The sequence below is a fragment of the Dipodomys merriami genome, unplaced genomic scaffold (assembly GCF_024711535.1).
Source record: "Dipodomys merriami isolate MVZ:Mamm:240054 unplaced genomic scaffold, mDipMer1.0.p SCAF_70, whole genome shotgun sequence".
NCBI lineage: Eukaryota > Metazoa > Chordata > Mammalia > Rodentia > Heteromyidae > Dipodomys > Dipodomys merriami.
In genome coordinates, this window is record NW_027206291.1 from 1,647,039 (window position 1) to 1,667,258 (window position 20,220).

Here is a 20,220-nt window from a genome sequence, read left to right on the forward strand (position 1 = left end):
GCTCTGGGGGCCCTGGCGGCAATGGGGGCTATGGGGGCTAGGTGTCCAGGCGGGCTTGATTGACAGCATCTTCCTCCCGCCCCTCCTCTGGCCACTTCCTCCTTCCGGGAAGGAGCGCTGCGTGGGGAGCCGGCCCGGCGGCGCACCTGGGGTCTGCGTTGTAATAAACACTGTGAACCGGTGCCGTTCCCTGCTGCGTCGCCGGCAGAGCCTCTGCGGCTCCTTGGGGTCCAGCGGGGAGCCGGCTCCCCCAGGATGGGGAAGCCACCACCGGGCCTCTAGAACTTTCTAGGAACGGCTCTCAAGTTCCTAGTTTAGAGTTAGATTTACACGGAGTGACTACGCGCGCACACTCGGCCTGGGCGCTTCTCCTTTTCCACTCAAGGCTGGCGCTCTGCCACTTGAGCCACAGTTCCTCCTCCGGCCTTTTGCTGGTTCATTGGAGATAAGAGTCTCCATGTTTCTGCCGTGGCTGGCATCAGACCCCAGTGCTCCGCTCTCCGCCTCCTCGGGCGTGGGGGTTACAGGCATGAGCCACCGGCCCGGCCCGGCCTGCGCCACAGGTGTTGATTCGCCTCTTCATTTAGTGGTGTGGGGCGACCCACGCCCAGAGCCCTGTTCACATCACCCAGGGCCAGCCGACCACCCACCACACAGCGGGGCTGCAGCTTCCTGCCCCGCCCCGCCCCGCCCCGCGCCATCAGTGCCTTACCAGCAGAGCCTCCAGGCGGCTGCCCAGCATCCACTCACCCGAAATCCACGGCGCGTGCATGCCCCAGCTGCCCACCCCTTCCCACTCGGCCGCCTGCTCACGCTGGCACGCCACCATGTGAGCCGCAGCCCACTTCCGGCTTCTTAGTAGTTCATGGGAGATCAGAGTCCCATGGACTTTTCTGCCTGCTGTCTTGGTGCCCCGACCTCCGATCTCAGCCTCCGGGTAGCTGGGATGACAGGCGGGAGCCCTGCACCTTTTAAAGGGTGGAATGTCACCCGAATGGCCGAGGGCCCCGCAGAGTTGGCGCGAGTGTTTCCTAAGCAGGCAGAGGGGTGGCCGCGGCTCGGGACGCCAGGCCCACGTCCCTCAGGACAGCCCAGCGCAGCAGTGCACCGCACAGCGGCGGATGCCTCCGGCAGCCATGGGCCACGGTGGTGTCTCCAGGACCCCACAGCTCCTGAGACAGGGGAGACGGACTCAGACTCCCCGAGTCAGCAAAGGGGCGGAGTAGTGTTCCCAGCTACCTCCTGGAGCACTGGGGCGCTGGCCAGCCCACGCCAGCTTGTGTCACACGGCGGAGGGGGAGTAGTGTGCCCACAGCCCGCGTGTTCCTGTGCCTTGCATCCCATGGTGTACCCACCTGCAGACGCACCGCCTCAACTCACTGGAAGCTTCCATTCCAACGCCACACTGTCTTTATGGGTTTTATGTTTCTCTTTGGGCACTATCGGAGTTTGACTTGGAGGCCTTGCTCTTGATAAGTCAGTGCTGCCAAGACGCTCTGGGCACTGGCTGTGTTTGAGATAGGGTCTCCTTGCCTGTTCAGACCCTCTTCCCATCGAGGCTGCGATCAGGGGCGCGCGCCCCTCCTCCCAGCTTCGGTTGAGCCGGCCTCTCAAGGACTTGTCTGCCCCTGCCTGGCCTGCAGCCTCCCTGTGTCTGCGGGGGCCGGCCTCCAATCAGGATCCTTGTGAGTGCGCCTCTCCAGTAGGCAGGACCGCAGGCGTGAGCCTCGCACTCGGCTCGGGCCCTGCTTCCTCCTCTCTTGGCTCTCAAGTCGCAGGCCCGTGCTGGCCGGGACAGGACTTGGACCCCACGCTCTTGGGTGGGGTGAGCGCAAATCTTGGGCCTCAGTGGGGACGCTCGTGGGAGCTGAGAGCCAAGGGCACTCAGCCCTCGGAGCCGTCTGTCTGTCTGTCTGTCTCGCGCTTGCCCCGGCACTGGCTGGGCCTCCCATCGGGGGCAGCCGGTGCGGGCGGCGCCGGGCGCTGCATCCCAGGTCAGCGGTCTCCACGTCCTCCACAGCCTGGGCTGAGAAAGGGGCCGTCGCGCCACAGCCCAGATCCAGCGCCGCCGCCCCGCCCTCCTGCCTCCTCAACCCAGCGCTCTGTGCCTCCCGGCCTCCTTCATCCGGTGTTCCTGGGCACTTCATGCCCAGTGCTGAGGCTGCAACCCTCGGTTCTTTTCTAAACCCAGCATCCCTGGGGATACGCTGGCCACAGCACTCTTGTTGAATACGTCTTTGGGGGCCTGTAATCACTCCCAAACCATCACCTGTGTTCTCAGCCGCCTGGCAAGCCGCACCCATCCTCCTGCCTCCACCTCCCCGCAAGCTGGTGCTGCAGGTGTGTGCCCCGGCACCCAGCCCACAGTAAGCCGGGACTGAAGATGTCATTGTGCTCAGACATTAAGCTTCGTTCCCCTCACAGTCTCTCAGGGTGCTGAGCACAGCCCTGGGGTCCCCCTCCAGGGCTTCCGCGCCCCCAGTGCCCGGCTCCGGATCTCACTCACTTCTCCCTTCCTTTTCTTCCTTTTGTGGCAACTGGGGGGGTTGAACTCACACGGGCTCCTGCTCAGGAGGGCAGGCCTCTCCGCTCGAGCCACGCCCGCCGCTCCCTGCCGTGCCCAGGGCCGCGGGCTTGCTTCCGGCGGTACGGCTCTGCAGTGTTCCGGGGGCGCGAGGAGCCGCGCTCCGTCCTTCCTGCGCGGCCGCCGCGGGCATGCGGGTTGTCTCCACTGGGTGCACTGTTTTAGTTGCTCCAGGCTTACCCGTTGCACCCGTGTTGCCCAGTGCCCGCTGTCCTCTCCCGTGGCGTCCGGGGTGGCTGGACAGGCGGAGGTCGGGCCGGGGCGTGCTCTGGTCCTCCGTGGCAGTGACCAGCGCGTCCTGTCCGCTCCGCCGCTCCAGGACGATCCTTTCAAGAGCAAAGCCCTGCTGTTCAGCGGCAGCGCGCAGGAGCTGCCAGCCGACCCCTTCCAGGCCGACGACCCCTTCCAGACCGACCCCTTCAAGGGAGCCGACCCCTTCAAAGGTACACGGGCCCCGCCGGCACGCACCCTGCGCCCGCCCTCCGACGGGAGCCGGGCAGCCGCCCCGGGGGTCCGCATCTGCACGTGCTGCCCGTGGGGTCGGCGGCCTCGGCCCCCAGCAGCGGGCATCAGCGCGTGCCCACGCGGGGAAGGGCAGGTGGCGTGATTCCGGGGCTGGCGCTCCCTCCAGTCCACGCTCGCGACCCCCAGCCTGTGTCCACCCCGTGGGGGCCGGGTGGGAGTTTCCTCCTCCCAAAGCTGGATGGGCCCGAGGCAGAAAAAGGCCGGGCAGACCCAAGTATTGTTCCTCCCCCTGCCCCCTGCAGGCGACCCGTTCCAGAACGATCCATTTGTGGAGCAGCAGACAGCGATCACAGGTATGGTGGCAAAGGTGACACGGCCGGGGGTGCGGTGCGGTGGGGTGGGGCGGGTGGCTCTCAGGCCACACCCTCACAAGGAGGGGGTGGCGGCTGCCCACACAGATGGCGGCCCTCCACACCACACAGGCCCCGGCTTGGTAGCAGGTGGATTTTATTCTCTTGAGATGAAGCTCATCTCCATGTGTGCAAGCTGGTGCCAGGCCTTGAACACAAGGCTTCACGCTGGCTAAGCAGGGGCTGCTCTGCTTGAGGTGTGTGGCCAGGCTGGCCTGGGCTTTGACCTCTGATCTCCATCTCCTATGTAGCTGGGATGATAGGCAACCCCTGCCACGCCCCGCATTTTTCTATGGAGATGAGGGCCTTAGGAACTTTCTGGAACCTTGATCCTCTGGGATTCTAGGCAGAGCCACTGGCACTGGCTGTCTGTCGGTGGTTTTTAACCCAGCCTCGTGAAGAGCTAGCCTCTGCACGCAGCCAAGTTCCACATCTTGCGCACGCCCTGGCCCACGCTGGCCGCGATCTGCCGTGCACAGAAGCTGCCCGGCCTGGGCAGGCGTGAGCGGGTCAGCCTGCATCCTGACCGCTGCCTGCGCAGCCAGGGCCGCTGTGCCCCACCCCCCACTGGGGTAAGGGGCTCCACGGGGCGCCCACCCACGAACCCCAGGGTCCTTTCCAACAGTGTCCTGTGAGATCAGAACCATTCCTGTCACCCGCAAGCTTCCCATGCATGTGCCTGCCCCGTCACCTCCTCCCAGGCCACCTCCACCACTCACCTCTCCACCGCCCCCCCCAGATCCCTTTGGTGGGGACCCTTTCCGAGAGAGCGACCCCTTCCGCGGCCCTGCCCCGGACCCCTTCGCCAAGAAGCAGCCGCGGAGCGACCCGTTCGCCGCCGACCCCTTCGCCAAGACCCCCGGCGCACCCGCCTCGGTGAGCCCGGCCCACCAGCCCCCCATGCCCAGGGCGCGAGGGCCCCGTGCTCCACTCTCCCCCCTCCCCCCTGCCCTCCCAGGGGTCCCGTGGGTCTGGAGAGGCCACAAACCCACCGTCTCCTGTCTCCTCAGCTCGACCCATTCGAGGCCAGCGAGCCCTTCGCGTCGTCCGGTGTGTCGAAAGCATCAGGTGAGTGGGCCTGGGCCCCTGCCCGTGGCCTCATGTTCTCCAGGGGGCAGTCATGGGGCGGGGGCAAAGGAGACAGCACCGCAGACGCGTGTCTCGGGCTGGGCACAGTGGTGCACGCCTGTAAGTCCTACTTGGGAGGTACAACTGACCGGCCCGGGCTGTGTGATGACCCCTGGCTCTGAAAACAGCTCTGTGTCCCCTCGCCACGGACATTGTTGCCTCCGCCCCTCCCAGCTCTCTGGGGCAGCAGGCCGTGGCCCCTGCCCCCTGAGCTGTGGCCACGCAGGGGCCCTGTGCCAGAGCAGGCAGGAGCTGTGGGGCCCGTGTTCCCGCACGCGGCAACCCCCTGCCTTGGGGACCCCGCCTTGTCCTGACCCCCGAGGTACGGGGTGCATTCTGTCCCTGGCCGTGACCCCTGCCTCCCGGTGCCTTGCAGATCCCTTTGGGACGCTGGACCCCTTTGGGAGCGGGGCGTTCGGCAGCGCCGAGGGCTTTGCTGACTTCAGCCAGATGTCCAAGGTGAGGGGCGCGAGCCTCGCCGTAGGGGTGGGGGGGAAACCCCGGCTTGCCCCCCCAGGCGTGTGTCCCCCTTGACACGGGTGGCATGGCTCGGGCCCGGCCGGGGGCACCGGCACTGGGCCGGAGTGGGTGGGTGCGGGAGGCGGAGCCATGCAAGCCCGCGGTGCCCAAGCCACGTCCCGCGGGCTGCAGGGGGCTGGAGCGTGAAGTGGGCATAGACCTGCCCCGGGGAAGAAATGACGCCGGGGCCCCTCCCCAGGGCAGAGCCAGCTCGTGAGCACCGCCCCTGGTGTGAGCCCCGTCCAGGCCGCCGTCCCCCGTCCCCCCCCCCCCACGCACTGTGGCCACAGCTTCACCCAGGAGCCCTGTGGGGCCGGCGTGTGCTGCAGGACGGGCACTGGCCAGCAGGGGGCGGCACAGTGCCGTGGCCAGGAGGCCATGGGCGTGTGCTCGGTGCCCAGGGCATCTCTCAGCGTGTGCGTGTGCAGGGAGCCGCGCTGTCCTCCCTGGTCTCCCCTCTCCCTGGTGTGACGCGGGAGCTGGTGGCCTGGCACGTGGGACAGGGGCCGAGGGCAAGAAGCGCCCCACGATGCCCACAGGCACGGAGGTTCCTGGTTTTCTGTGTGCATGGTTGATCCTGGTGTGGAGAGCCGCCGCGCCCCGCGGGCCCAGCTCCTCACGCGCGGCCCTGTGCCGCCGGGGCCACACGCGGTCCAGACGGGCGGCGACTGCACACTGCTCCAGGCCGCCTGGGACGGTGCAGACGTGTGGGCCGGGCGGCACCGTGGGCCGGGCCGGGACTCAGGGGAGCGCGGCGCCTGCAGCAGGGGTGGGGTGTTCAGCACGGGGTCCGCCCCTGACACGGGGCGCATCTGCCACACGGGGGCAGCAGCCCGTCGCTCGTGGCTGCGCCCCCTGCAGCGTGCTCCCCACACCCTCCCACCCCCGCCAGGCTGCAGGCCTGGGCCGCGCGGAGGCCGCGGGCAGGGCGGGCAGGGCGGGCAGCTCCTCGCTGGGCCCGGCCTGCCCTTCCCTCAGAGCCGCCCTGCAGCTCCGCCGTGGCCACGCGGCCTGGGGCCGGTCTGTGGGCCGCATCTGCGGGCTGTGGTTACGTTGTTTTTCAAGAACGACCTCAGGTGTGTCAGCACTGCCGGGAAGCGAAACCGCGGCCGCTGCGCCGAGCCGAGCCCGCCGCGCTGTTGTTTTCCTGAGCTGGCTTTTTCTTTTCTCTTTTTCCTTTGCTTAAAAAAACTCAGCTCTCTCCTACCCCGGCAGGGTGGGGCCTGGAGCAGCAATGGGGGGCAGCCAACACCCCAAATGCCAGCACCCACCCCAGCCTCTCCCTGAGCCTTCTCCCCAGCCTCCTCCTGTGTCCTCCCCAGCCTCCTCCCTGAGCCTCCTCCCCAGCCTCCTCCCCAGCCTCCTCCTGTGTCCTCCCCAGCCTTCTCCCCAGCCTCCTCCTGTGTCCTCCCCAGCCTCCTCCCTGAGCCTCCTCCCCAGCCTCCTCCTGTGTCCTCCCCAGCCTTCTCCCCAGCCTCCTCCTGTGTCCTCCCCAGCCTCCTCCCCAGCCTCCTCCCCAGCCTCCTCCTGTGTCCTCCCCAGCCTCCTCCTGTGTCCTCCCCAGCCTCCTCCCTGAGCCTCCTCCCCAGCCTCCTCCCCAGCCTCCTCCTGTGTCCTCCCCAGCCTCCTCCTGTGTCTTCCCCAGCCTCCTCCCTGAGCCTCCTCCCCAGCCTCCTCCCCAGCCTCCTCCCTGAGCCTCCTCCCCAGCCTCCTCCCCAGCCTCCTCCTGTGTCCTCCCCAGCCTCCACCTGTGTCCTCCCCAGCCTCCTTCCCGAGCGTGTTCTTGCTGGGCACCCCTGGCAGACCCTGCTCACCCTCCAGGCCCTGGACCCCATCGCATCCCCCCACTGCCCAGGAAAGAGATGCAAATAAGTTCCTCAAAACGTGTTTGTGGAGGGCCCTGAGAATAAAATGAGAGCCACTTACATAACCCGCCCTGGTCTCCCTGCCCGAGCCCGGGAGAGCCCCCCATGAGCCACGTGCCTCCTCCATGTCCCCACCCCCACCCCATGGTCCATCATCAGGGACTTCTCCTTTTCCCCTCTCCTGGGCCGCGCTCTCCAGGGCTGCGCTGCCCCCGCAGGCAGGGCCACCTTTCTAGAGGTCAGCCCCCGACTCTGCAGAGGCCGCTTGGACCCCCGGCCTCGACCCAGCCCCCCAAACCCTGCTCAAAGCAGCCACCGCACCCCAGCTCCTGGGGGTAGCGCCTGTCACCTGGGAGGGCGCCGATTGGCCGGCGCTGGCCCCTGGGGGTGGGGTTGTCACTTGGGAGGGCGCCGATTGGCCGGCGCTGGCCCCTGGGGGTGGGGTTGTCACATGGGAGGGCGCCGATTGGCCGGCGCTGGCCCCTGGGGGTGGGATTGTCACATGGGAGGGCGCCGATTGGCTCCGCGCTGATGGGAGGGTGCGCCTCGTGCCTGGCCGGGTGGGCTTGGCCGATGGCCGCCTGTCACCACTTCTGTACCTGCACATGCCTGAGCGGGTCCACCGCAGCAGGATCCGAGCGCATGGGGAGCCCGCCCGGGACCCCCAGTGCCTGGGGAGACGTCCCAGGCCTCCGCCATTCCTTGCACAACACTGCGACCGCAGGGCTGCACGCCAGCGCTCGGGGGGACCCGGGTTCAAGGCCAGCCTGGCCACACAGCCGGACCCGCTCTCCAGAGAACACCCGTGACGCCCGCCGACCCCACGCCCCGCGGGCTCCCGGTCAGCCAGAGGCAGTGCGGGCCGCCCGCAGCCAGGGGCTCGGGCCAGCCCAGCACAGCCCGGACTGACACCCCGGGAAACAGCGCCTCACCAGCCATGGCGCAAGCCGTGCGCAGAAGCCATCCAGAGCCCAGGGGCATTAACTTCTGGAATTTTCTGTGTAGTGTATTTGGTGTCGGGAGAGCCGGGGTGGGTGGGTGCGGGCCGCACGTGCCCCAGCCCGTGCCCCGCAGGTACCACGTCCTCACGGTGCTGAGCCAGGGCCTGTGGCTGTGCGTGTGGCACTGAAGGTGGGGAAACTGAGTCAGCCAGGGCAGGCCTGGCTGGCTGCAGCCTGTCATCGGAGGCTCCCAGCAGCCCCTGCGCTGTCCCTGCCCATGTCCACCAGCGTCACCGACGGTGGCTCGAAGCGTCCACCCTAGACCCAGCAGCCCACAGCTAGGCACAGTGCCCAGGAGCCGCAGCCTGACCGCAGGTGCAGGCCCAACTAGCGGGCTGCAGCGCCATGCCAGGCCTATTTCCCTGTGCATAGAGGAGGCATGGTAGGGACGGCGCCTGGCACCTGGGAGGCCGCCGATTGGCCTGGCGCTGGCTCCCGTGGGCGGCGCCTGGCACCTGGGAGGCCGCCGATTGGCCCGGCGCTGGCTCCCGTGGGCGGCGCCTGGCACCTGGGAGGCCGCCGATTGGCCCAGCGCTGGCTCCCGTGGGCGGCGCTGGCACCTGGGAGGCCGCCGATTGGCCCGGTGCTGGCTCTTGTGAAGCGGTGCTTCTCCCCGCTGGGCCGGCAGCCCGGCCCCAACCGAGCCAGCACCCTCTCCGTCTTCACCCGCGCGTGCTCTCGTCTGGTGGTCCACCCTCGCTCCATCACCCATCCACCCACCAACTGTGTGCTCTTCCTCTTCCTCCTCCCACCTGTGGCTTGTGCGTCCTTCTGCCCACCACCCGCCCTCCTTGCGGGGTGGGGGCTGGATCTGGGCCGGGGCCCGGTGTGGGGTGCGGAGGGTGGGGAACGCAGGGACTCGGGCTGGGCTGGGGGCGCTAGGGGACGGCTCTGCGCGGGAGCCCGGGCCCAGGGGGAGCGGCCGCCATCCACGGCGGCCTGGCGAGACTGACGGTGTTGCCTCTCCCGTGTCCTCTCTTGCAGCCCCCCCCTGGGCCTTTCCCCGCGTCCGTGGGAGGCGCGGCGTTCTCAGACGACCCCTTTCACGGTGCGCAGCACACGCCGGCTCTGCCGCCCAAGAAGCCCGCTCCGCCTCGGCCCAAGCCGCCCAGCGGTCAGTACGCGGCCGGCTCCGCGCGGGGCGCGGCCTCCGCCGCTGCTCGGGTGGGGCGGGGGCGCGCGCGGAGCCAGCGGGTGGACGTGCCACGCGCGCGCACAGGCGCGTGGGCCAGCGGCTGCACGGCCAGGTGCTGCAGCCGTGCGGGGCACGGGCTCGCGTGGAGCAGAAGCCGCTCCGCGTCCAGCGCCCATGGACGAGCGGGGAAGACGCGGGCGGCTGTGCCCGGAGAGGCCGGGACAGGCGGGGACGTCCCCGGGACGTGTGCGTCTCGCGTGTCGTGGGCAGGCCGGGTCCGTGTGGGGTGGAGTCTGATCCTCCCCCTCACTCTCCCACCCAGAAGCGGAGGCTCCAGAAAGCGGCCCCCGGTACACGTTGCTGTCCGGTACGTTCCCACGGCACGCGCGTGGGCGCTAACGGCGCATGCGCATCAATGGCCTGCGTGTTTGTGCACTGACGGCTCGCGCGCATGCGTGCTGACTGTGGGCAACCCGTGCCTGCCGACTGCGTGTACGCATGCGCATGCGCTAGCGGCGTGTGCTGCGTGCTGCGAGCCCCGCGCTCCGCTCCTCCCGCTCCTCCCCTTGCTCTTCACGCAGCACGGCAGCCCGGCGGCCAGGCCCGGTGCTGGGGCCGTGCGGGACGAGGCAGGGCCCGGCCCCCGCCCTGGGGCTGGGGGCCGGAAGATGGATTGCAGCAGGCGTCCCGCACTCGGGACCCTTGGACATCAAGGTGGGAGCTGAGCCCACGAGCCTCAGTTTCCCCCAAGAACATGGGAGGAGCAGGCGGGGTGGGCACGGCGGGTGCCCGGGTCGCCCGCGTGGGTCCGCGTCTCGCGTGGGGAGGCCGCAGCTCCCAGGCCTCCGGGCACCGCGCGGTGGTGCGGTTCGGGGCGCGGGGTCCCCAGCCGCCCGCGGCGGGGCCTGCGCAGCCTGGGCTGTTTTTCTAGAAAGGTCTGTCAAGGTACGGGGTGGCGGCAGGTGGGGGGGCGGGGAACCGCTTTCTTTGAAGCAGATGCAAAACAGCCCCGCGGCCGCCCCGAAACCGTCGGTTAGAGTCGGGGTGCGCGCCTCCCCAGGTAAACAGCGCCGGCCGCCCTGCAACGGCCGCGCGCGCGGGCGGCGGCGCTCTCGGGGTTTCTCGGGTTTCTAGGTAAAAGTTGTTGATTTGCAAAGAGAGAAACAGATTTTTTTCAAGTGCAGGAAACGGCTGTGGGCGCCAGTGATTGGGCCGCGCCCCGCCCTGCCGCTTCCTGCCCCTGCCAAGGCCGCCACGGGCCCCTCCACCGGCCGGGCCCTCCCCCTCCACCGGCCGGGCCCTCCCCCTCCACCGGCCGGGCCCTCCCCCTCCACCGGCCGGGCCCTCCCCCTCCACCCGCCGGGCCCCTCCCCCTCCACCGGCCACCCGCCCCCCCCAGCCCCAGGTCCCTCTCTCCGCGCTCCCGCCACACAGCCCAGGGAAGGCTCGACCCCCGTGGCTTTGGGGTCCCCGCCCCTGCAAGGCCTTGCCCGGCTCCTGGGGGCCCCAGGACGGGGCGGGGGTCAGGTCGGGGGCCTCCTCGCGCCCCGACCTCATGTTTACGGTGCCAGCGCCGAGCGCGGTTAGCGCCTCGGCCCCGCTTAACTACCTCAGTTCCGCTCCCACGATGCGCCCCGGAGATAACGGCCCCGACGCGGGGTCACCGGGAGCCCCGACCCGGCCCAGGGGCCAGGAACCCCGCACCCCACCGCGGAGGCCGCTGGAGTGCGCGCTGGGGGGCGCGGGAGGTGGGGCGTGGGGGTCCGGCCGTGGGGGCGCAGGCCGTGGGGGGCCGGGTCGTGGGGGCGCAGGCCGTGGGGGGCCGGGTCGTGGGGGGTTGTGGGGGGCCGTGGGGGGCCGGGTCGTGGGGGGTCGTGGGTGGCCGTGGCACCTTGGCGCTGGGTTGCGGACGGAAGCGTTGGCTCTGTGCCCCGCACCCCTGGCTGGTGCTGCCCTGCCCTGTGCCCGGTGCTGGGAGCAGCCCGGGGTCTGGGGTCCACCGCCCCGGGGACCCCCGCCACGCAGGCCCCGCGCGGGCACGCACGCCTGCGCCCGTGGGGAGCGTCTGCGGGGTGCGAGCGTGCGGGGCGCCCGGCCTCACCGTCCCGCGGGAGGGGCCGCAGAGCCAGGCAGCCTGCGAGGCACGCGTGGGCGCCCTCGGGAGCCTTAGAACTTTCCAGAAAAGCAGCTTCGCTAGAGCCCGGCCGCCGGGTGCCTGCAGGGCCTGGGCAGTGCCCCCCACCCCACGCCCAGCCCCCACCCCACGCCCAGCCCCCCACAGCCCAGCCCCCCACCCCACGCCCAGCCCCCACCCCACGGCCCAGCCCCCCCACAGCCCAGCCCCCCACCCCACGCCCAGCCCCCCCACAGCCCAGCCCCCCACCCCACGCCCAGCCCCCCCACAGCCCAGCCCCCACCCCACGCCCAGCCCCCCCACAGCCCAGCCCCCACCCCACGCCCAGCCCCCCACAGCCCAGCCCCCACCCCACGCCCAGCCCCCCACAGCCCAGCCCCCACCCCACGCCCAGCCCCCACCCCACGCCCAGCTCCCCACAGCCCAGCCCCCCACCCCACAGCCCAGCCCCCCCACAGCCTAGCCCCCACCCCACGCCCAGCCCCCACCCCACGCCCAGCCCCCCCACAGCCCAGCCCCCACCCCATGCCCAGCCCCCCACCCCACGCCCAGCCCCCCCACAGCCCAGCCCCCCACCCCACGCCCAGCCCCCCCACAGCCCAGCCCCCACCCCACGCCCAGCCCCCACCCCACGCCCAGCCCCCCACAGCCCAGCCCCCAGCCCCCACCCCACGCCCATCCTCCACCCCACGCCCAGCCCCCCACAGCCCATCCTCCACCCCACGCCCAGCCCCCACCCCACGGCCCAGCTCTCTACTGATTGGAAAATGGTTTTGGGGGAGCATCGGTGTTGGGGCCTCTGACTCGTATCTTCGCCCCCCCTCCCCCCGTGGGCGCCGAGGGCGGGCGCGGCTGCGGTGTTTGGGGCGGTGCGCACACGCGCTGGGCGCCGGGCCTGCGCTCCGAGTGGAGGCCGCGCGCGGAGCCGCGGTGTGCGGTGTGCGCCGCCTCAGCCCCCCCCCCCAAGCGAGCCAGGGAGGGCGGGTCCGGGGCGCGGACCGACCCGACCCGACCCGCAGCCCGCAGCCGTCCAAACGTCCAAACTGCGGCCGTGCCCGCAGCCGCGCCCCACCCCTCCCCTCGGCCCCCGCGGGACTCCGAGGAACCGTCCTGGCAGACCGGGAAGCCATGGCACCACAGGCCCAGGCTCGGGTCGGGCGCCCCACAACCTGTTTGAGGGGGTGCGCCACACGGAGCCCCGCAGGGCCAGGCCCCCCACTCCCTCCCAACCCCTTCCCACCCCAACCCCTCACCCTCTCCCACCCTTGCCCCGCACCTCCTCCCACCCCTCACCCCCTCCTACCCCCCCGCACCCCCTCCCACCTCTCACCCCCTCCCACCCCCCCACCCCCCCTCCCAACCCCTCACCCCCTCCCAACCTCTCACCCCTCCACCCCTGCCCCGCACCCCAGCCCAACCCCAACCCCTCACCCTCTCCCACCCCTGCCCCGCACCTCCTCCCACCCCTCACCCCCTCCCACCCCCCGCACCCCCTCCCACCTCTCACCCCCTCCCACCCCCCCACCCCTGCCCCTCACCCCCTCCCACTCACCCCCTCCCAACCTCTCACCCCCCACCCCTGCCCCGCACCTCCTCCCACCCCTCACCCCCTCCTACCCCCCCGCACTCCCTCCCACCTCTCACCCCCTCCCACCCCCCCACCCCTGCCCCGCACCCCCTCCCTACCCCGCACCCCCTCCCAACCCCTCACCCCCTTCCAACCTCTCACCCCTCCACCCCTGCCCCGCACCCCAGCCCAACCCCAACCCCTCACCCTCTCCCACCCCTGCCCCGCACCTCCTCCCACCCCTCACCCCCTCCCACCCCCCACACCCCCTCCCACCTCTCACCCCCCACCCCTGCCCCTCACCCCCTCCCAACCTCTCACCCCCCACCCCTGCCCCGCACCCCCTCCCAAACCCTCACCCCCTCCCACCCCCCCACCCCTGCCCCGCACCCCCTCCCAAACCCTCACCCCCTCCCACCCCCCCACCCCTGCCCCGCACCCCCTCCCAACCTCTCACCCCCCCACCCCTGCCCCGCACCCCCTCCCAAACCCTCACCCCCCCACCCCAGCCCCGCACCCCCTCCCACCCGAGCCCGCAGGCCGCGGTAGAGCAGCGGGGCGGCAGGCTGGTCCCAGCCGCATGTGTGCGTGGGCTCAGGCTCCAGGCCGGTCCCGCAGGTGTGTGCAGGGGCAGCCCTTCCCAGCGGTCCCTGCGGCAGCCGTGGCGTGGCGCACGCGCGCGTGTGTGTGTTGCGCGCGCAGTCACGCCGCTGGTGGGCTGTGGTCGTGGCTGGGCCCAGGGCGTCCGCAGGCCCGGCCTCCTCGCGTGGGGCTCGGCCCGGCCCTGCGCGTGCGCGTGCGTGCCTGCGCGCGCCTGCGTGCCTGCGCGCCCCCGCGGTCTGTCCCGGGCTGGCGCAGCCCCGCCGCTCGGCCCCGCCCGCCCGTCCGGTCACGGCCTCACGCGTGTCCTCTCTCTCTGTTCTGTTCTCTCCCCCGCCCTCCAGGTAAAAGCACCCCCGTGAGCCAGCCCGGCTCCGCGGAGCCCCCGCCCCCCGAGCCCCTCCAGCCGCGGGGGGCGCGCGCCGGCGACCCGCTCCAAAATAGAGAGGGGCTGGGGGCGCCGCTTAGCGGAACAGACCCCTTTGTCCCCTCTAAGGCCGCTCCCGCCGGCTTTGCCGACTTCACCTCTGTAAGTTGAGACCCTCCCGCGCCCTCACCCCGCTTCCGCGTTGGGGGGCTCGCTGCGCCCGCTCCCGCACCCCGGGGCCCCCACCCCGGCAGGGGCACCCCGGGCGGGCCCGTCCCGGCCCCCCGCGGCCGCGGCGCTGTCGGCGGTTGGCCGGTGCCGGCGTCGCCCCCCGCCTGGGCCGCGCCCGGCCGCCCCGCGCGTCCCCCGCACGCTCTCGGTTCTGTGTTGTGCTTCTTGGGGGTGAGATGGGCTCCTGGGCCCCGGCTCCGGGTCGGGGTGCGGCTCTGTGTCGGGGGGCTGCCGGCACCCCGAGGAAGGAGGGTGGACGGGTGGCAGACAGGCCGCCCACCCCGTCAGCGCCCAAACGGCGGGCGCGGGCGCGGGTGCGGGTGCGGGCCTCCGCTTCCGTGGCCGGGGCGGTGGGGGCGCGGGCGTTGGGCAGGGGCGCGGGCGGCCGGCGGGGGCGGGCGGGGCGCGGGCGGGGCGGCGGGGGCGGGCGGGGCGCGGGCGGGGGCGGGCGGGGCGCGGGCGGGGCGCGGCTCACCTCCGCCAGCACCCACGGTGCCCGCCCGTCACGGCGCCCTGCGCCCCTGCCTCTGTCATCACGACCACACCAGAGACCCCTTTTCTGGAAAGTTCTCTGGGACCTGACGTGCAGCCCCCCGAGGCCCCAGGCCCCCTGCCCTGCAGCTGCGCCCTGGGCTGTCTCCACAGCTGCGCGCTGCCCTTGTGTTCCTCCCAGTGATGTGTTGGAAGGTTCCAGAAGAGAAGGGCAGGGGCGGGGAGGGAGGACTGGCTGGCGTGTGGAAGCCGAGGAGGGAGTGGATCAGGGGTGGGGGAGACCCGGCCCGGGCTTGAACTCGGGTGCGTGCTCAGAGCTGGCTGGCGCTCTGCCGCGCGAGACACAGCACCACTTTTGCTTTTCCGAGTGATTTAGTGGAGAGAGGAGTCGCTCAGAGGTTCCGGCCCAGGCCGGCCGCGGGGCACGAGCCTCAGATCCCAGCCTCCCGAGTCTCTGGGACTGCAGGCGGGAGCTGCGGGTGGCGGGGCCTCCCGGGGCGGCATTGAGATGGGGTCTTGCGCCACGGGCCCGCACTCTGCGGCCCCAGGTGTGTGATCGGGGCCCGCGGCTTCTTTGCGCCCAGGCCGGGGCGCAGGGCAGAGGCGGGGAACGGGGCCAGGGCTCCTGGAAGAAGCGGAGGCCGGAGCCCAGCCCAGGGCCCCCAAATACCCCCACCCATCTCAAGAAAGGCCCCCAAATCCTCATCCGGAGCTCCCGTGGCCGCCCGCGCTGAGCCCCACCTTCCCTTGCAGTTCTGCAATGAGGAGCAGCAGCTGGCCTGGGCCAAGCGGGAGAGCGCCAAGGCGGAGCAGGAGCGGCTGGCGCGCCTGCGGCGGCAGGAGCAGGAGGACCTGGAGCTGGCCATCGCGCTCAGCAAGGCCGACATGCCCGCCTAGCACGCGCGCGCACGCGCACTCCTTGTACAAAATGAAGTTTGAATGATTAATATAATATTTTAATACAAAACACCCAGCCCTTCTCTCCTTTCTCCCAGAAGCCCGGGGCGCGCGGTGCTGCTGGGTGGGAGAGGCCGGGGTCGGAGGCCCCGGGTGGAGAGGCCGGGGGGGAGGCTGGGACACTGCAGGATGATGTTTTCACAGCTGAAAACAGGAAGTTTGTCCTAAATTTGTGCTGCTATTCACGGGTCTTTTTTTTTGGGGGGGGTCTGGTCGTGGGGCCTGAACTCTGGGCCCCCTCAGCTCCTCAGCTCAAGGCAAGCGCTCTACTCCTTGAGCCACAGTGCCACTTCGGGCTTTTTCTGTGTGTGGTGCTGAGGAATCGGACCCAGGGCCTCCCGCTTACGGCGAGCGCTCCCTCGGAGCCGCCATGCCGGCTTCCAGTTGTCTTTGTGACGTCAGCACAGCCTGAGCCACGCGGGGAGCCTGGCCGGCCACCGGGGACCAGGAACAAAGGGGGGGGGGCCGGGGGCAGCACCTCAGGCCCTGCCCCCCCATCTGGGCCCCCCCCCTCCCGGAAGCTTCCTCTGTTCATCTCTTTGTTTCTGGCTTTTCATAACATTTTTTTAGGACCATTTTAGATTTGTAGAAAGTTCCAGGCCCTCCCGGGACACCCGGAAGCCCCGCCCCAGCCAGCTCCCTATTTTTAGCCCCGGCCATCCAATGCGGTGCTGGTCACCATGGCCTGTGACCTGCACCTGCAGCCCATGACGTGACCTTCACCCTGACCTTGACCCCGACCCTGTGAGGAGAGCGTGGGGGGATTGCTTTAGTTTTTGGGGGTTTTTCTTGTCTGTACTGGGATTTAAACTCAAAGCATGCACACACACACACACACAAATTTAAACTCAAAGCATGCACACACACACACCCCCGTCCTGGGTCCTGGCTGGCACTTGGCCCTGCAGCACTTCCCGCCTTCCTCCTGCGCTTTTCCCTCCAGCTGGCCTCCAGGCGCGGTCCTCTGGCCTCAGCCTCCTGCCGGGCTGAGAAGGCGCTGGCCGGTCCGCAAGGCTCTCCCTGGCAGGGAGAGCTGGGTGGGGAAGGCCAAGGCGGGTGCCTCTGGCCGGGCCCAGCAACGGCGTGGGGGTCACAGTGGAACCCCATCCTCACAGCCAGGGTCGCCTTGCGCCTGCGGCCTGGCCAGCCCGGCACTGCTATTTTAAGGCTGTACAGGAAATGTCCAGAAACAAAGGGCTGTCCTCCCCATACCCCCATTCCCCCCCCCCCATCCTCAGATGCTTCGTCCCGCTGCACTGATCCCATCACACCATTTTTTTAATTTTCCAAACAAATGTGTGTCAGGGCTGGGAAGGTGGCTCAGTGGTGGAGCGCTTGCCTTGCATGCCTGAGGCCCTGGGTTCCATTCCTCAGCACCACATAAGCAAAAAGAAAAAAGCCAGAAGTGGTGCTGAGGCTCAAGTGGTAGAGTGCTAGCCTTGAGCTGAAGAGCTGAGGAACAGCACCCAGGCCCAGAGTTCAGGCCCCATGACTGGACCCAAAGAAAAAACAGAAACAGGAGCGCAGCTGGGGCTCACGTGGTAGAGTGCTAGCCAGGAGCACAAAGGCTCCAGAATAGAACCCAGGCCCCGAGTTCAAGCCCCGGGGCCAGCAATTAATCACCACATGCATAAATAAAACATTGGGTTGCATTGGCTGGTGGGGGCTCTGGACTCCCAGACTCGGCCACCCACCCGCCTCAGCCTGGCTGGTAGCTGAAGGACTACAGGCATGAGCCACCATGCCCAGCCGAAGAGGTAGAGATTGGTTTTAGAGAAAAGCTGAAGCGGGGGAGGGGTCGGTGAGGAAGACTGGTGTGAGGAAGGTTCTGGGTTGAGCTGAGCAGCAGCACAAAAGAAGTTGGGGTGTGTTTCTCTCCAGGGGGCCACCTGGCCTGGCCAGAGACCAAACCACTTGGAGCCCAGCAAGCAGCGCGTACCCTATCTTCTGTGTAGGGTTCCGGTGAAGGGAATTCAACCCTGACCCCTGACCCCTTTCCCAGAAGTTCCGGCCACACGCTCACCTCGCCTCAGGCTGTGGAACTTGCTCCCAGGAGGGCACGGGCTTTCTCTTGTTGCTGTCGGTCATGGTCTTGAACTCTGGGCCTGGGTGCTGTCCTCTGGGCGGGCGCTCTACCCCTTGAGCCACAGCACCACTGCCGGGTTTCTGGTGGTTCATTGGAGATCAGAGTCTCAGGGACTTTCCTGCCCGGGCTGGCTTTGAGCCTCGATCCTCAGATCTCAGCCTCCTGAGTAGCTGGGATGAAAGGCATGAGCCACAGCGCCCGGCTCTCCTGAATCTTTTTATGCCTCAGTCATTTGGTCAGAGAAGGTTGTGCATTTTGGCCTCCAATCGTGATCCTCCTACGCCTACCTCGAAGCTGCCGAGAGCCAGGCCGAGCTAGGAGCTGCACCACACACAGCACAGGGCACTGGGGCCGGCCCCTGGACCCGCCGATGGCGGAGGCGCCCCGCTATGGGAATTTTTTTCTGGGTTTTCATTTCCTTGGCAGGGAGGGAGTGGAGCTGTGGCCCAGGCGGTAGAGCGCCAGCCTTGAGCAGGAAGGCTCAGGGACCGCGTCCAGGCCACGTTCAAGCAGGGGCTCTGCAGACCCAGGCCCTCAGGACGCTCTCCAGGAGCCCCTGCTGCCTTCCCCGGCCCCCTGGGACACCGGGCACCCACAGGCTGGCAGGGACAGCTACCAGCCCTGCGGTGACGAAGCTGCTGCCAGCCTCCCCCCTCCCCCCATGACTCAGAACGCCCCGGAAATGTGGCCAGGGAGCCTGCACCCAGGCCCCAGCGCTGCTCCCCTAGAGGCCAACTTGGGGTCAGAGGTGAAATCAGGATTGACTGGGCCCAGGGCAATTCACGCCGTGTTGTAGTAGGCGGGGTAGGAGTTTGCTCATTGGGTCTGCACCTGATTATTTCCTTAATGAAAGTTCTCAAACAGCCCCACTGAAAGTTCTGGAAAACTGGCCATCTGCCTGCCCTGCCTGGGAGCCCCAGTCGCATTCCCTCCCCAGCCCCAGGGCGCCCTGCCCAGGAAGCCAGGAGCAGGCACCCTGTGCCACCCAGGGCTGGCCGTGCTCTCCAGCTGGTCCAGGGTCCTCAGAGCTCAGCCTCCTGGGTGGCAGGGACTACAGGCCTGAGCCCCCAGCCACAGTCTTTGTTCTTGATACAGGGTTTGTGTCTCAGTCTGGCCTTGAACTTTCCCTCCTCCCACTTCAGCCTCCAGACCGCTGGGATTACAGGATGTGCCACCATGCCCGGCCAAGCACCTGGGTTTCTGAGCGCCTGTGCCCAGCGGCGGGTGTGTGTGTGTGTGTGTGTGTGTGTGTGTGATCTAGATCAGCCACAGAGGCCTCTTCCAGCCCCTCCACGGGGCCCCTGGTGGCTGTGACACCCCGCTCTCCAGGAAGCTCCTCTCGCAGGGCTGGTCCCAGCCGTCACCCCATTTCATAGAAGAGGAAACCCAGACCCAGTGTGTGGGAACCGGGGGCCACCCGGAAGCCACAGGGTGCCAGGCTGGGGGCAGGGACGAGGCTGGCTGCCGGGCCGCGGTCCTCAGAGCACGCCTGCCGTCCCAGCGACTCGGAGCGGCCCGCAGCACCCCAGCCTGCGGCCCGCCCCGGGCAGGAAGGCCCGCGGACGCTGCCCTCTCGTGGGCCAGCAAGCGTGGAAGTGGAGCTGAGGCTCGAGTGGACAGCACCGGCCTTGAGTGGGCAGAGCGCGGAGGCCGCGCCGGGCGGGGCTCGGGCCCCTGCGAACCCCGCGCGGGCCCCGCGTGTGAGCTGAGGCTGAGGGGAAAATCCGCTCCCGGAGAGGAGGTGTGCGCACCCCACGCTCCCAGCACGTGTGGAGGGGACACGACGTGGGCCCAGGACCCCGAGAACCGGGCCCCCCAGCACCTCAGCCCCCCCCCCACGTCTCCCCGGGGCCCTGTCTGGGCGGGGAGTTCAAAGCCCAGGTCTCTATCTAGAAAAGAATCACTGAGTCATGGCGCATTGCACTGTGGCCTTTTGAGGAACTGCCCACAGCCTGCGCCCCGCCCGCCCCCCCACTTCCACCCAGTCCTGGGGGGGCTCCACGGACCCCGAATCACGGCCGTGGAGGGCAACAGGGCCAGTCAATGCCTTCTGGTGGGTGGAAGCTTCCAGACGGGACCCGTGTCAGGGAAACAGAGCTGAGGCCCCACCTGTAACACCAGCGCTTGGGGGGCTGAGGTGGGGGACCCCGAGCTCCAGGCCAGCCTGGGCTGTGCAGGGGGAACCCCATCTCAACATAATGAGCAGCAAGCCGGGCGCCTTGGCTCCCACCTGTCACCCCGGCTACTCAGGAGGCTGAGTCCTGAGGATCGTGGTTCAAAGTCAGCCTGGGCAGCAGAGTCCCTAAGACTCATCTCCAATGAACCCCCAGAAAGCCCTGTCCGCCTGTCATTTCCTGCACTGCGCACCCCATTTTCCAGACAAGGAAATTGAGGCACAGGACTGGGGGGCGGCAGGGCAGACGGGTGGCCGTGAGGAGGAGGGTGGTGGGGGTGGCCCTGGGGCGGGGACCCCTCACCATGGGGGTGTCAGGGCCCCCACGCCACAGAGCAGAGGACACCCGCCCCACCCCGCGCCCCACGGGAAGCACGGGCCTCCCCGAGCCACGCCCGATGGGGGGGTAGAGGTGGGGGGTGCGGGTGCGGGGTGCGGGGGGGCTGGGCCCGAGGCCTGAGCGCTCCCACTTGAGCCACGGCCCGGTTCCAGCTTTTTGCTGCCTC

At 69.5% G+C, this 20,220-nt stretch overlaps 1 protein-coding gene across 8 annotated transcripts in view; it reads left to right on the forward strand.

The window, feature by feature from the left end:
- The window catches only part of LOC138817653 (epidermal growth factor receptor substrate 15-like 1), a 36,621-nt gene extending 21,156 nt beyond the window's left edge, over positions 1-15,465 (forward strand). For 3 of the 8 annotated variants that reach the window (XM_070008165.1, XM_070008168.1, XM_070008166.1), the window contains exons 17-25: positions 2,904-3,027; positions 3,352-3,402; positions 4,199-4,335; positions 4,470-4,527; positions 4,964-5,046; positions 8,957-9,086; positions 9,430-9,474; positions 13,753-13,937; positions 15,252-15,465. In XM_070008165.1, coding sequence (XP_069864266.1) covers positions 2,904-3,027; positions 3,352-3,402; positions 4,199-4,335; positions 4,470-4,527; positions 4,964-5,046; positions 8,957-9,086; positions 9,430-9,474; positions 13,753-13,937; positions 15,252-15,395 — 957 coding nt within the window. In that variant the 3' untranslated portion in view covers positions 15,396-15,465. Of the gene's footprint in view, positions 1-2,903; positions 3,028-3,351; positions 3,403-4,198; positions 4,336-4,469; positions 4,528-4,963; positions 5,047-8,956; positions 9,087-9,429; positions 9,475-13,752; positions 13,938-15,251 lie in introns of those variants that run through there. The other 5 variants (XM_070008167.1, XM_070008169.1, XM_070008171.1 and 2 more) reach the window with 5 other exon arrangements.
- Positions 15,466-20,220: the final 4,755 nt, after the last annotated feature.